Source organism: Larus michahellis, chromosome 8 (assembly GCF_964199755.1).
Source record: "Larus michahellis chromosome 8, bLarMic1.1, whole genome shotgun sequence".
In the NCBI taxonomy this organism is placed as follows: Eukaryota; Metazoa; Chordata; class Aves; order Charadriiformes; family Laridae; genus Larus; species Larus michahellis.
The window spans coordinates 4,326,167-4,339,827 of NC_133903.1; the positions used below are offsets into that span (position 1 = coordinate 4,326,167).

Genomic DNA, 13,661 nt, shown 5'->3' on the forward strand with positions numbered 1-13,661 from the left:
AAAACTGCATTCAGCTTCAGTGTAATGAAAAGTGATCTTCCTGTGACAAGATGATTCAGAAATGCTTTTTCTGATTTCTCCTTGACACAGTGCCCCAGTATTAGTGCGTGTGTGCTGATTTGAAGCAGTGGCATTACTGTGGTAGTTGTGATAGGGACGGGAACAATAGTGTTAAATCCAGGCACCTTCTCATCCCTGAGGGAGGGGAGGAGTCCTGCAGGAATTTACCATCTATTTTCCATTGTATTTCCATTTCTTGGGTCCCAGGTTTTTACAGCAGTAAAATTATCAATTTGGATAAATTACCCCCACCCCGGCTTTGCGGGCTGTGTCAATACTGGAAGCCGGGACAGACTGTGAGCACCCTTGCATATATCCACTCTGATTTTTCTGGGACTGGCTCCTAGCGAAACGGCCATGTACGTGCTAGCCAGCGTAATGTATAAAAGCTAGTTGTATGTCCTGGGTTCTGTTTCAGGGGCTTGGGAAGCCTGTCTTTCTAAAAATGAAATCACAGCAGACAACAAATGGTTTGCTTGTGTAGTCAGCCCAGCCTTTCTGATTCTCTTCCCTTCTTGCAGTCTGAGATTGCGGGTAAGTCCCATGGCTGAAGGGGATAGCTTTGGGGAGGCTCTCAAGGAAAAGCAATGTTAAACGGGCCTTTTCAGCCCACATTTACTGGGTTAGTTTAGACTTCATATTTCAGGTTGACTCATGTTTTTGGAAAAGTAGCAGATTTTGTTAAAATTGCCCATGCTCGCAGACTGATGGTTCTGCCTTACAGTGTTTTGGGTGCTGGTATAAGCTTCTTATCTTTACAGCATCAGATAGAGCTGAGGAGTTAGTTGCACCATCACCTGGAAGCAGTAACGTGTAGGAGATGTGGATCTTGAATTACTGGGTCCTTCTGAAAAGGAAGACTTAATGGCAATGGGACAGAGCTCCTTACTGGTATGAAGCTACAGTGGGGATCTTCTGGCCTCAACAGTGCCGCAAAACTGCCTCGGGGCTCTGTGCAGCCAGGGCTGTTGAGATCAGCAGCAGGTTGGGATTGCATTGAACGCTGTTAAACAAGGACTGATTTGTCCTCGACTCAAATGTTGAAAAATGCTGAGCACCTACTGTTACAGCAGGGAGTTCCATCCCCCTGTGAAAGAAAGCTCAGCTTTTCCCCAGTAAGGGCTTGAGAAATGATGAGGCTTTGCTCATACTGGTATTGATCCTTAGTCCATGTGATGCTCGGTGCAAAATTGTGCATTCTCTGCTTTTTTCTATGAGCAAATCTATGTAGCAGTGTGAAAGCTTAAAATCCAGGGTAGCGGTTCAACAGCCTTGTTCCAGGTTCGTCTCGGTAAGCTGCGTGCCTGCTGCCGGCAGGCATTGCAAGGCACGGACACTCTGCTATTTTGAATTGTGCATTTGGATTGAGTCTGCAGGGACCCATGTTTAGAAGGGTTAGATAAACGCGATTAGGCTGCATTGCCAGCAACGATGTTCTTATTTAATGCATTAATGAGTGCAGGTGGCAGGACCTCTGAAGTGAATGAAATGCAATGCAAACTCCGGCTGTATGTTGCAGAGCCGTTGTGAGTCCAAGCCGCTAAATGCTGAGCCAGCTCATTTGAGAGGTGAGGTGGGAGATGGGAATGAGCTTCCCGTGCCTGAATGATAATTTTGCGTTCTTCACGGCAGGTTTCTGAACGCTACCTTGCAGCAGAACTAGCTTATGCGGGAAGAATCAAGAGCAAGGGAGTATGTCTTTAGAGCTGTGACAGGATGTTTCTCTGCATTTCTATCGATAGCGGCATTAAGATAAGGTGGTCACAAATACATATTTACTTGCCTGCCGCCTGGCAGGATTCAATAACACGGTGGTTAAAAGAATTACATTCAGCCTACACCGGCACTTACTGCTGGAACGACACTGCCCGAGTCCCTTCATTTCCTTCTACAGGCAAGATGCTGGAAGGCAGCACAATTACTGTGCTCTGCTGGCCTTTCCCACGGTGAAACCTGGTTTTTATTTCCTGCTGCTTTAACCTTACTATCAGTGAAATGATCCCTGGAAAGCTTGTATTGATTTCACATTATTGTCTAATTAAAGCGCAATGAGAAGAATTGCAGAACACTCGCTCTTACAGCCCTGTGCCTATTGTAGACACTATAAATTAGAAAGCTTTCTGTTCAAATATGGAAAATGTCAGTGCTTATTTCCTTTTGAATTTCCCAGCATCTCCTGAAGGCTACACTTGTAGATGTGGGATTATTTTTTTTTTCCCTAAATAACAATTGGAAAGAAGTGTTATTTAGAGAAGAAATGAGGCCCTGTAGGCTTGCAGGGGCCCTGTCAGCTATAACCCATGCTGTCTAAAGGGAGGCGCTTCTAAATGAATGTATTCTAATCTGAAACCTGCTAGACCTCATGTCCTTTAACATCATGTGCAGAGATATAAATGGGTATTAGTTATACAATATGTAGAGGCCAGTCTTTAAATAGTGCTGACTGGTCTTACCTGGAGGCTTTTTGTTGCTCTGTCTGGATTTTATGGCTCTTTGGTCCATGTTGCTTGTGGTTTGATAGTTTCTAGTAACTTATATCTTCCTGAGTTATGTGCATGCAACTAATAAAAGGTAAATCCTAATCCTTGATATAGCAGGAACCCAAGAGTTTGTCATTATAGTTCTGCATCTTGGTTAGTCATTGAATGAATACATGGCCTTGGGGAAATCACTCGACTTACCCAAACCTTCAGCCTGCATCTAATCTGGAAGGGATACATGATACAATATGATACATTTACAGGGATTTATAAATGATCAGTAATTCTGCCCAGGACACTGGACAGAAAGATGTGACAGAGAATGGTGGACTATGTTATGAATGAATTAATGACTCGCCAATTGCATACAAGAACACTTAACTATGTTTAGTACTATGTATGAAACTGACTTTCCCTTTCTTTTCCTTACAGATGTACTTTCCGATTCCCTAGCACGGTTATAAAGATCCAGTTCACATCTTTATACCATAAAGAGGAAGCAAAAGAGGAAGCCTCATCGCCTCCCCTTCGGCCACTTTACCCTCAAATATCGCCTCTGAAGATCCACATCCCGGAGCCGGATCTCCGGAGCGTGGTCAGTCCCCTCCCGTCCCCCACAGGCACTATCAGGTAAGACGTTAACTATCCAAAGTCTGCTTTCTGGAAACTCCATGTTCTCCGACACCAGTCTGTCAGCCCTGTTTTGTTCGGTATATATGGTGCATGACATGCCGTCTTAAAAATAACTAGTTAAATATCTCATGTTCAGAATGATGGAAGACTGATAAGATCAGTGTTATGGTAGCTGGAAGTAAGGCAGAAGGGTTTTGTTTAAGAGCTCAAAGGATTCGGGGGGGGAACTTGAGTATTAGTTTGACTATAACTATATATATAACTCTATAACTATAGAGTTACTAGTCTATCTTTGGCAGTGGAATTAGAAATATCTATCAAGAGCATGGAGAAAAGAAAGCAGGTAAATATTTTCTATGTTAGGACTGCCTGTTTTATTTTTATCTCAATAATATTCTGTTGTTGCTGGGTGGTGCCGGTGTTATCTGAAGTTAGGGACAAGGGTGGCCATTGGCACGTGGTTTCCTGGGAATAGAAGGAAATGAGGGTAGGATGCTGACCGTGTACTGAGGGGCTGTAGCAATCTGAATGTACATCTGTGCGAGTATCCTGTTTTGTAAATTATCTGATTCATGAATGTGCAGTACAAATAACCTGCACATCAAGTTACTGTCTGGAATATTTTCTTTCTTCTCAGTAAAGAGTTGATGTTACGGAGTTGCAGTGTAATCTCTTTTTACATTAAAGCTGTTATTGAAGTATAATAAATTTTATAAAGTGAAGTAGTCTCGTGGTATAGGATGATGCATTAGAGTTTTAAAACGTGCCTCAGTGTAGCAATAGTGTACCTGGTAACAGTAATAGCCTTTGGTTTGTTTTCTTGTCTGTACATTTGTAAAAAGGTATAATACCCAAACATCTTCTGACAGTTAGCGCTAATTCAGTGAGTAGTATTCAAATTTACATGGCTGAGAACGGCTTCAGTGTCACAGTGAAGCCAGTTTGGTTTTGCATAGATCTGGAGGCGCTTGCTTGTTTGGGTTTTTCCCCCGGTCTTGCAGAGCTGCACAGATGTGCAGTGCAGATATTCTAGAAAGAGGGGGCTGGAGGTAGCTGTGGTTTTAGTCCTCTGTTCAGGCACTGCTTTTAGTTTATATTTAACCTTCTCTTTTTAGATGAAGCTTGTTGCTGGGAGGGGAGGGGGATGGTTTCTTTGCCAACATATGGTAGTTAGTTTCCATTCAGTCATCTTGCGCAAAGCAGCACAGTGTGGTTTGTGTTACTAACAGAGGCTGTATCTTTTGACTCTGGCATATGCCTGCAACTGATATTTGACTCCCCAAGAATGTTTCTTTTGCATAAGGAGAAAGTGGAAATAGTAGTGTTGAATTGTGCTCGGCCCCTAACGGAGTGTTTACTAAGGATGATTAATGATTGCATCCGTTTGTCTTGAGCATAAGCTAATCCAGCCAAGTCTTCAGAAAACCTCAAAAGACATCTGAGGTTTCACTTGCCAAACCCCTTTCGTTTCCGAGTTCCTCTTACAGAGGAGGGGCTGACACGTTTGTAAACATCCCTGCTCAGCCCCTTCGACCTTCCCCTCTCCCTCCACAGGGTCTCGCAGCTCTCATACCCTGCAGGCCGTGCTTTAGGGAGTGATTTGGGTGTTTCTGGCTGAGAAAGGGAATGCTCTTTAGGGCGCGTGTAGCTGTGCGTTGTGGCCATCTGGCTTTCCAGGCAGCTCTCTGCTATCTTGGTGGCTTCACAGTGGTGGGTGAGGCTGGCACAGTGTCCTCTCCCCTTTGCCGAGGGCAGGTCCGGGAGGGCTGGCAGGGGCTCAGCATGGGACCCACACCCCTCTCCCATCGGTGCCTTTGGGAGGTGGTTGCATGAGCTGGGCTCTCCTCCTCCTCCTCCTCCTCCTCCTCCTCCTCCTTCCTCTCCCCCTTCCAGTATTTACTTTCCTAATTTGGTGCGTTTGCCTCGCTCCTCCCTGATTGGCCCATGGAAAATTATTGCAGTTTGGAAATCCTGGGCAGGGTGAAATTTCCTTTTTGGAAAAGTGGCTCCTGGCCCCCTTTTCCTGCCTCCGCCCCGCTGCGGGGCAGGGGCCGTACCTGCGCTCCCACCGCCAGCTCCAGCCCTGCCCTCCTGACCCCCAGCCCTGCTCTGCCTCCCTGTTTACATTGCAGCTTGCTTCCCTGCAGGTTCCCCCCTGCAAGCTTCTGGGTTTTTTTTTTTCCCAGCCTATTTATTTTCCCTCTGTGAACTGCACCGCCTAGAGAGGGAATGAGTTTTAGTTAAACAAAACCAAACCTGCCACCCTCAGCAGCTTTGCAAAGCAAGATTCCTGCTTACTCCTAGGGAGAAATGTGTCCACTGTTTTCTTAGCTAGGTGGTTTATCTCCAGGAGGGGCCGTTTGTAGATGGGTTTTCAATGCTGTTGTACAGCTTTAAGGGAAAATGTTGGTTGGCAGCATGCTGTGAGGCTTACACATAGGCATGGCTTATTTCTTCCTGCTTTGAGTTCAAAATTCCTTTTAAAAAAGTCAGACTTGCATGTTCCAAAAAGGAAAAGGCCACTGTGGTTCTAAGAAATTGGTAGAAGCAGCCTGTCCGTTTTACACAACATAAGAAAGGGCAGAGCAGCACCAAATCTTTTCTCAGTAGATTCAAGGCATCGAAAAGCTGTGTGAAAAACATGTGTAGTTTGGTTAAATTCAGCTGGGCCTGTTGAGAGATAGAACTGATTCACAATTTCAGGAGTTAAGGGACGATCTTTTGGTACGTGGCTTTAAGGTTATGCAGCTTGCACTTGGAGGATCCTCTTTGGGTGACATCCTTACTGGTGACGTGAAGTTCCTCACCTGTGCTGCAAAGACTTAGCTTTGCCTGGTTTTGCTGGAAAATCCGTGATACCTCCATGAATGTGACTCTGTATATGTGCTGTAATCTAGTCCCCAGAGTGGCTTGTGTTTGGATTATAAACAGTTGCACAGAGACAAGGTGTGATGTAGGAGCCTATTCCTGGTCTCAAAGTCATGCTGAGTTGGGAGTTTTAGTTTTCCTTTTATTATCATCCACTTGCTGTTAATGACCCTGTATTAGTATCTTAGCTCTGTTTTCCAAATAGCATCTCGCTCTGGCACTGCCCCTCAGGGTTGGGTTTTTTAGTATTTATGAAAATGAAATTATTTCTCTCTACATGCTTCCCTATTCTAAACAGCAATTATGTTCTCACTGATGTATATTTTCTAAAAAGCTACAGTAAAGAAATATCAGCTGCTGTACTACAGAGGTCAGTATCGTTATTCATATTTTACAGCTGCTACTTCTGGCTTATCTCTGGAGCAGAATCACTGTGGGCTTGAACACTTTGTCTTGTACTTGTTTGTTTTTTCACTGAAAGGGCATGGGTAGTTAGCTCACATCCACAGTCTTTATCGGTATAAAAATTCTTTCACGTGTAGGAGGAAAAGCCCTTAGAGCCCTGTGAGAACCACTGCTTGAAAAGCGTCTGCTGAGGTTCTGTGCTAATAGTGAAACTGGTTCATATTTGTGTGTGGACCCAAATTTGTGTTTTAGAGAATTGTTAGTACTTAACGAGCCTGCCCGTGTTCGGCCATTGTTAGAAGGGTCAATACCTATTTTATAAGGAAGTTAGTGGCGTGAATAATGGAAGATCAGCTGGTATCCTTCTGCATCTTTTGTTTTATAAGCTTGACTACTAAACCAGAAGATGTAAGCTGAATTGCCATGGTTTCAGAAGCTATATATTTTAAACCTTATTTCCTTTTTTCCCATATTTTTGCTAAGCAAAATTAGCTCAGTAACACGTTGCATGTTCTGATAGCGGATTACTCAGAGGCCTGCACTCCAGGAACTGCAGTTGTCTTGGCTTAGCCACCAACTTGTTTTGTGGCCTTTAAGACGTCATTTAAATACACTGTCTGATTTTTATGCATGTATAGTGTAATTACTACTTTCCAAGAGCGTGAAGTAGATAAATTATGTATTGAGCTCTCATTCCGTAAAGCATAACAGAAGAGTGCGTGTGAGCCACGTTATAGTAGACGTGCAAATGCTGGCTGTGCTTTGATTCAGGCTTGGCTAGGAAAAAGGGAGTGCTTTCTAATTAAGACTTGAGGACAGCTGTACAACACCATTTCAGAACACTCAGGATTTAATGTGAATTTCCACGTTTCCTCTAAGGGATGTAGTGGGAAGCTGAATGAACCCTGACTTCGGTGGCTGCATTCCCTCGCTGGAACAGGATGCATAAATATTGTCTGCTCCATTTCATTCAGGCTTTCCTTCTTCCTATAGCACTATTAGCCATTTAGCTGAAAAGCCGGTGAAAAGCTCCGAGGCAGGTTTTTTCCAGGCTCTTTTGCATTGTCTTGGTTATCCATTACTTCCTGCATTCGGGCAGAATATACAGCTCAGGTGACTCCCACAATTGGACAGACCGGTGATTATTTTTAATCACCCTTGTCTCCAAACCACAAGCCAACTAGTGTGATGCATATGCATCGTGTAAGAAAAGCAACAATCTATACTGGGCTTGGGAGTTCCTACGCATGTTTAATTCAGATAATGGACCATGTGCTAGAGGAGCTGTGCCAAGCCATGTGCTGGAGGAAAGGTTGCAGATGTCACCAGCTACACAAGCACTTCCTCTTCCCCTGATCAGCATAAAACGTTCACCGAGTCCACGGTCGGAGTAAGCTCACTTCCTTTCGAAGAGGGGAACCACTGGAGCAGAGACAAGTAATAAGAATTTCAACTTTTGCGGAGAGCTGACTTTCTCTCGCTGTGGCTTGTTCGACAGCTTTGTTTTTCTTCAGCATTAAGTAGGCAGGGTAGCTCTCAGATTTCTCCTTTCACATCAAAATCTGGCTTGGTTTGGCAGCCTCACCACTTGTGATTGTTTCTGAAACCCGTCTGAAACACGCGACGTGCAAGGACTTGCCTTTCTTTGAGTTATGTTTTTTGGGCTAGGCTGGGGAAGGAGCGAGCGGCAGAGGATTCTCACCCATTATTGCTGATTGGTGTATCGGGGAAATGCCCGTTTCGCAAGCCAGAGTGCTGTACTTTGACCTGATTCTGGCTTATTGCACGTAAAAAGCGTCCCTGTATTTTTTGGTGCCCCTTTTTGCAGGCTCGCGAAATGAAATATAGGGGTATTCTGAGGTTTGTGGCATTTTTCTAACCATAGTTACTGTGTGCAGGGCAACGCACCTCCAGCGTGCATTTTAAGAGAAGACTGGGGAAGATTTTGTTAAGAAACGGGGGTTCTTCCTTTTTACTCAATAGGGGCTTAAAAGAATTGCCTACTTGGACAGGAGTCTGTATATCAGCAGTGTGGCCAAGGTTGTAGCTCTTATCGCTGCTATGTCTTTTGTACCCCCTTCGCAAAAGTGCACTTAGGCATTTTTCAAAGGCCCTGCCCATGTGCATACCATTTCCTAAACCGCAACGTGGAAGAGATGGGGTTTTTCTTCTTTAGTAATGCAGATTCCAAATCAGGTGAAGAATTTTATGTGGGATCCCAGGTAATCTTTCCTCTTTCGCATGGAGAGGGTAGGGGCTTTATCCATATACCTGGCTTAATTTAAGCCTCTATAGCTTGATCCCTACAGATATCTTTCTTGCAGAAACGAATGAAATTAAGTAATAGGGCAGCTTTCCCGCGTTCTCGTCCTGCTTCTCCTTCTGGGGAAATTGGCACTGGAGTCTGTGAGTGTTCCTGTTCCCAGTTTGTTCATAGGCTTGTAATATGACCATAAATAAATCATTTAACCACTTGTTGCTTCGTTTTTATATTTCTTCCCCCAGTCTGTAAAATGTGGCTGGTATTGAGAGAGTCTGGAGATTTTTACATAAGAATCGCTGTATGCGCTCAGGCAACAGACCCCTCTAGCCCCATATTCTGCCTCAGACGGGTGTCTTTGGGGTAATATATGAACACAGAAAATATAAAGTAATGCTAACTAACGTGCAGTCTGCCTCCACCATTTTCTTGGATCAGAGGCTGCCTCAGAGCAGGGACTTCCTGACCATCTGTACAATAAAGCCCCTGATGGATTCCTTGTCTTCCTCCTTTCCCCGAGAACTTGTATAACGGCCTTTTGCATTCACACAGACTTTGAGCATCAGCCCTGTCTTACAGTGTGTCGTTCCATAGTGTAACTACAAACATAGAAACACTTTGTCTTGTTTTGGACATGCCGCTGACTTTTGTTTTGTGTTCACTAGTTCCCTTATTGGAAGAGGCCAGGAGCTGAACACCTTCTCTTGCCTTTATTTTTATAGGCTCTGTCACCTTGCACCTTAAGACAAATAGTCTTAAACTATTTGTTTCCTGTATGAAATCCGTTCCTTATCTCTGATCATCCTGGTTACCCCCATCAGTACCTTCTCTGGATCTGCTGTATCCTTCTTTTTTTGAAATGAGAAGAGCAACACACAGTGTCCTGGCCGTGGACACACCATGCACATGGTGTTCCATCCTATTTTTGCACTCTGATTCTTCAGTTGAAGCAAACTGATCTTGGACATTCCAGCAGAAATGCAGTAAGATGTACATCCCCAATAGCTGGCATTGAAAGACTTAATTGTTGCTAGAAAGTGCTGTGAACTGGAGAGGCTAGGTTCTTGTTGGCAGGAGTTGAAAGTGAATCGTGATGCTACAAGACCTCTTACGTTCTCAATAGCCAGAAGTAAGCCCTGTGTTTAAAAGGCTTTCTGCTCATTACACGGTGAGTGTATTACAGGCGTTGCGTTCAGCCCTCACCTTTCTGGCCTTCCAGCCGAAGCAGGGTTAAGTATTAAATGGAAAATGTGCTGCAAAGGACCGACATGATTCAGCACGTGGTTGTAGTCTGATTCTAAAGCTGAGTCTCAGCGTGGTATTTGGGGAACTGTGGCTCAATGGCTGCCTGCAGTCAGTGTTTCAAGTTGAGATGCTGAATCCTCAGTGGATATCCAAGATCTCTGGGACTTGCGGCATTAACCGTGGTGCCGCAGGATTGAGACTGTAGGTAACTGCAGCTGGTTTCCTTACGTGCTCTGTGTGTTTTTCAATGGTATAGAACACTTGCTTCCTCTGCAGAATGCTCTCTTCCATAACAGACAAGCTTAACCCAAATTAGCTTGGATTCCTTGTAAGCTGAGATTGCCTGCATGGACAGTAAGCACGGATCACAGCAGTAAGTTAGGATGACCAAGAGCTGGGTGAAATTGCAGACCTAGCTGTGCTTTTCTCAGTAAAAGGTTATAGTATCAAAATGGATCAAGTTATCTCCCGAGTATTGATGCAATATTAGTATCTAACAAATCGTAATCACTGTCTGCACTCTTGATTTTTGTTTTATAGCACAAACAAGTGTTTGTAGGGAAATGTCTTTTTGTTCCGTAATATTTTTAAGGGGGGTGTGAGTGCAAGCGTCCCCGGCCAGCCCCCGGCTCTGCATGGCGAGGAGAATTCCAGGAACTACAGGAAACTGATGTCACTGCATTGTGTTTGCTTGTTTTCTTTTGACTGCACTAATGTTTAATTTTAACTTAACCCTCAGAGGGGTATTTTTAGTAAAACTGTTTCTTCACTCCTCCTGTCCCATGTTGGGGGGGGGGAACAGATTGTACCTCCTTGTTTTTCCCAGTAGTCAGCTCTTTCTCCCTTCCCTCTGAAGAGCGCTCTGATGATTGACTGAGAGCTTGGACACTTCGCAGCACGTTTTAGCCAGTCTCTTCGCAGGGAGCAGCTAAAAGTTCATGGTGTTTGTTCTGCACCCACATCTCTTGATTTGATCATGGATCCAGGCTGAAAGGAAGGAGGTCTGCCTGCGCAGAAGCGCTCCATGTTGGTAGAAGAATAATACCTCTTCCAAATCTTCAGCTACTGCTGTGGCTGTCCCACGGGGCAGCTGCTGCTTTAGGGAGCTGTCACGTTCTTCAGTGACTATCTGCTGGGAGAGACCGGCTTTTCTAAAAGTTAACAGCACTTGAGGTTGGAGGAGCTTTGTCGGCACTCAAGAGAATCACAGCCCTGCAGGATAAGGATTTGTGCCTTTTTGTTTGTTTGTTTGTTTGTAAAAAAAAAAAAAAAAAAAAAAAAAAAAAGGCAAGAGATGGTACTTAAAACTCATTATCAGCCTCAGAAGCTAAAATTTGAACAGCAAAAACTGGGCTACTTGTTCTGCTGGTCTTGAAGAATCAAATCAATTCTTGTATCTGAACTGGATGGAACAATCTTTGAGGCCATGCTAATTAATTAATTCATTTGTTAAAAACCAAAAACAAACCAAAAAAATACAGCTCTGTGCAGAGCATGGATTAACTGGATAACTTTTCTCTCGTCCGTATCTTTGACCTGCATTTTGGCTGCTGTCTCTGTGGTTTGCTGTTCATGCATTTCTGCAGACGAAGAATAAAATCAGAAAACTCTATTTCATCCTATTCCATTCCTAGTCCATGCGTTACAATAATTGCTCGGGTGCCAAACACAAAGATAAAAAAACTGCTGTGTTTTTGGTTTGTCATTGTTTCATGTATGAAAATGGCTTTAATTTGTAATTATCTACACATTATAAGAAGTGCGTATGTGGAGAAGCTATTGAAAAATGACAACGGAATAATTAAATTCACAGCAGCTCCCCATGTGAATAGTAAGACATCAAGAGTGTCTTCTGTGGTTTAGCGTTATCCATTTCCCAAGCAGGCTCAAAGCGTGGAATAGCGAACTTTGATTCATTTTCCTGTACAAACAGGTCTCTGCTTTTTGAAAGACTAGGTAAGAAATGCCTCTATCTCTGGCAAAGGGAGTTTTATAGGTATGGGCTTACCAACGTTACATACCTTGCACCTCCTGAAAGCTTCACCTCCTGCTGCGCCTCTAAATAGCATCACCCATTAATGCAAAGGACTGTCGGTGGGTGCGGAAAATATGAGCAAGCACTGAGCAACACTTTGCGTGGCTGGTCTATGGGAGATGGCTGAGCTTGGGTTTCCGATTGCAAGGGTTTGTTGTGGCTGGGTATTTCTGTTGCCTTTTCCCCTCTGCCCCGGCCCCCCCATCCTGTAATTCACTTTTAAAAGAAACCAGTCCGGGTTGTGCTGAGCTCAGCACTGCAGCCATTTGCAAAGACAGCCACAAGGAGAAGCTGCACTTCTCGGTTTACAGGCGGGACTGCCGTAGGAAACGGTCATTCCTTATGCTGTCAGATGGCTTGTGCGCTGAAGGTATTGCCCATTGAGCAAACAAGGCTTGTCTCACTATTTCCTCTCCGTCTGCGTGTGCACATGCGTGCGGGGGAAGCTATTTAGACCATCGTCTTTTTGAGGAAGGGACTGTGCTCTGTGTTCTTTGGTGCAGCATTTAGATGAGTGTCGGTTACTGCGTTTATTTGTGTCAGGGTTAGCACTGCCGTCGGGCATTCAACTGGTCGGGGGATTGTTTATGCCAGTTCTACTGAATTCTGGTTCCCAGCTGTGGGCTTCCATTTGCATCTTCATACCATTTGAACTGATGTTTGGCTGTGTGAATCTTCTGTGTATTGTTTTGTTTTCTTGTTCACTGTTTCTCTGCTCTCACATAAGACATATGTAATCCTGGGATTTGGCTCTGCCTCATGCCGCTCTGGCCTTGCACCCCTCAACGCTGAGCAGAGACGGAAAAAGGGAACTTCAGATTCCCAGACTCATCCCTCTCCTCCCGTCTTCCCGACCCCGCAAATCAAGGATGTGTGATCCCTAGACAAGCCTTTCTGATTAGTTCCCATCTTGTAGCACTCGCTTCTGTGTGCCTGAGTGGTGCTGCAAATTATAGCGACCTTTTATTTGTTTGTAGCTTTTAATCAGCTTTAGCATGGGTTTCCTGCTCAGTGCTTGTGCCTGTAATGCCATCTTGTGGTGGCCCTGGGACTCTAAACGTGTCTTTTTCCCCATGCCAGCCAGAGCTGATGAGCTGCATTCTGTGTGGTATGCTAGTGATGGCAGCTCCCTTTTGGTAGCTGCGTTTGTGTGCTGGTGAGTCAAGGAAATCCCTGTCTCTAACTGTGTGACACTGGTCAGGGTATGATCTTCTGAAGCTCGGGTGTTGGGATAGAAAGGGACCCTCATGGCAGATGCCTGCACTGGGTGCTTTAACCATGGCACTGTAAAAGAACATAACCTGTATCTGTTAAAAGGATTAATTAAGTATTACCTGTGTTATAAGGAGAGTGGGGCGTTGTTCATTCATTCACAAGTTACAACAGCAGGCTATTTATTTAGTTAAGTATTCATCCCAGACACAGTGTGTGTTGTTTTACGTGCTTCTCTAATCACAGAGGAGCTGTTTAATACTTTGAGATTTTACTGTCTTGCGATTGTGGAAAGTGGGAGGGGTATCAGGATTTTGTAGAAATTCCAATTTTATCTCTGATGGTTTTTTTCTCAATCTGTCTGGGCTTTGGGTAAGCCGCAGGGGCAAAAATAAGTCCAGTGCATTTCTGCTTCTCAGTGACCTGGGAGCTTTACTGTACCTTAGAGAGTAAGAACTATGTG

At 44.4% G+C, this 13,661-nt stretch overlaps 1 protein-coding gene across 2 annotated transcripts in view; it reads left to right on the plus strand.

Annotated features, from left to right (window-relative positions):
* The window catches only part of FOXK1 (forkhead box K1), a 48,539-nt gene that overhangs the window by 23,363 nt on the left and 11,515 nt on the right, over positions 1 to 13,661 (plus strand). For both annotated transcript variants that reach the window (XM_074598886.1, XM_074598885.1), the window contains exon 2: positions 2,973 to 3,170. In XM_074598886.1, coding sequence (XP_074454987.1) covers positions 2,973 to 3,170 — 198 coding nt within the window. The remainder of the gene's footprint in view (positions 1 to 2,972; positions 3,171 to 13,661) is intronic.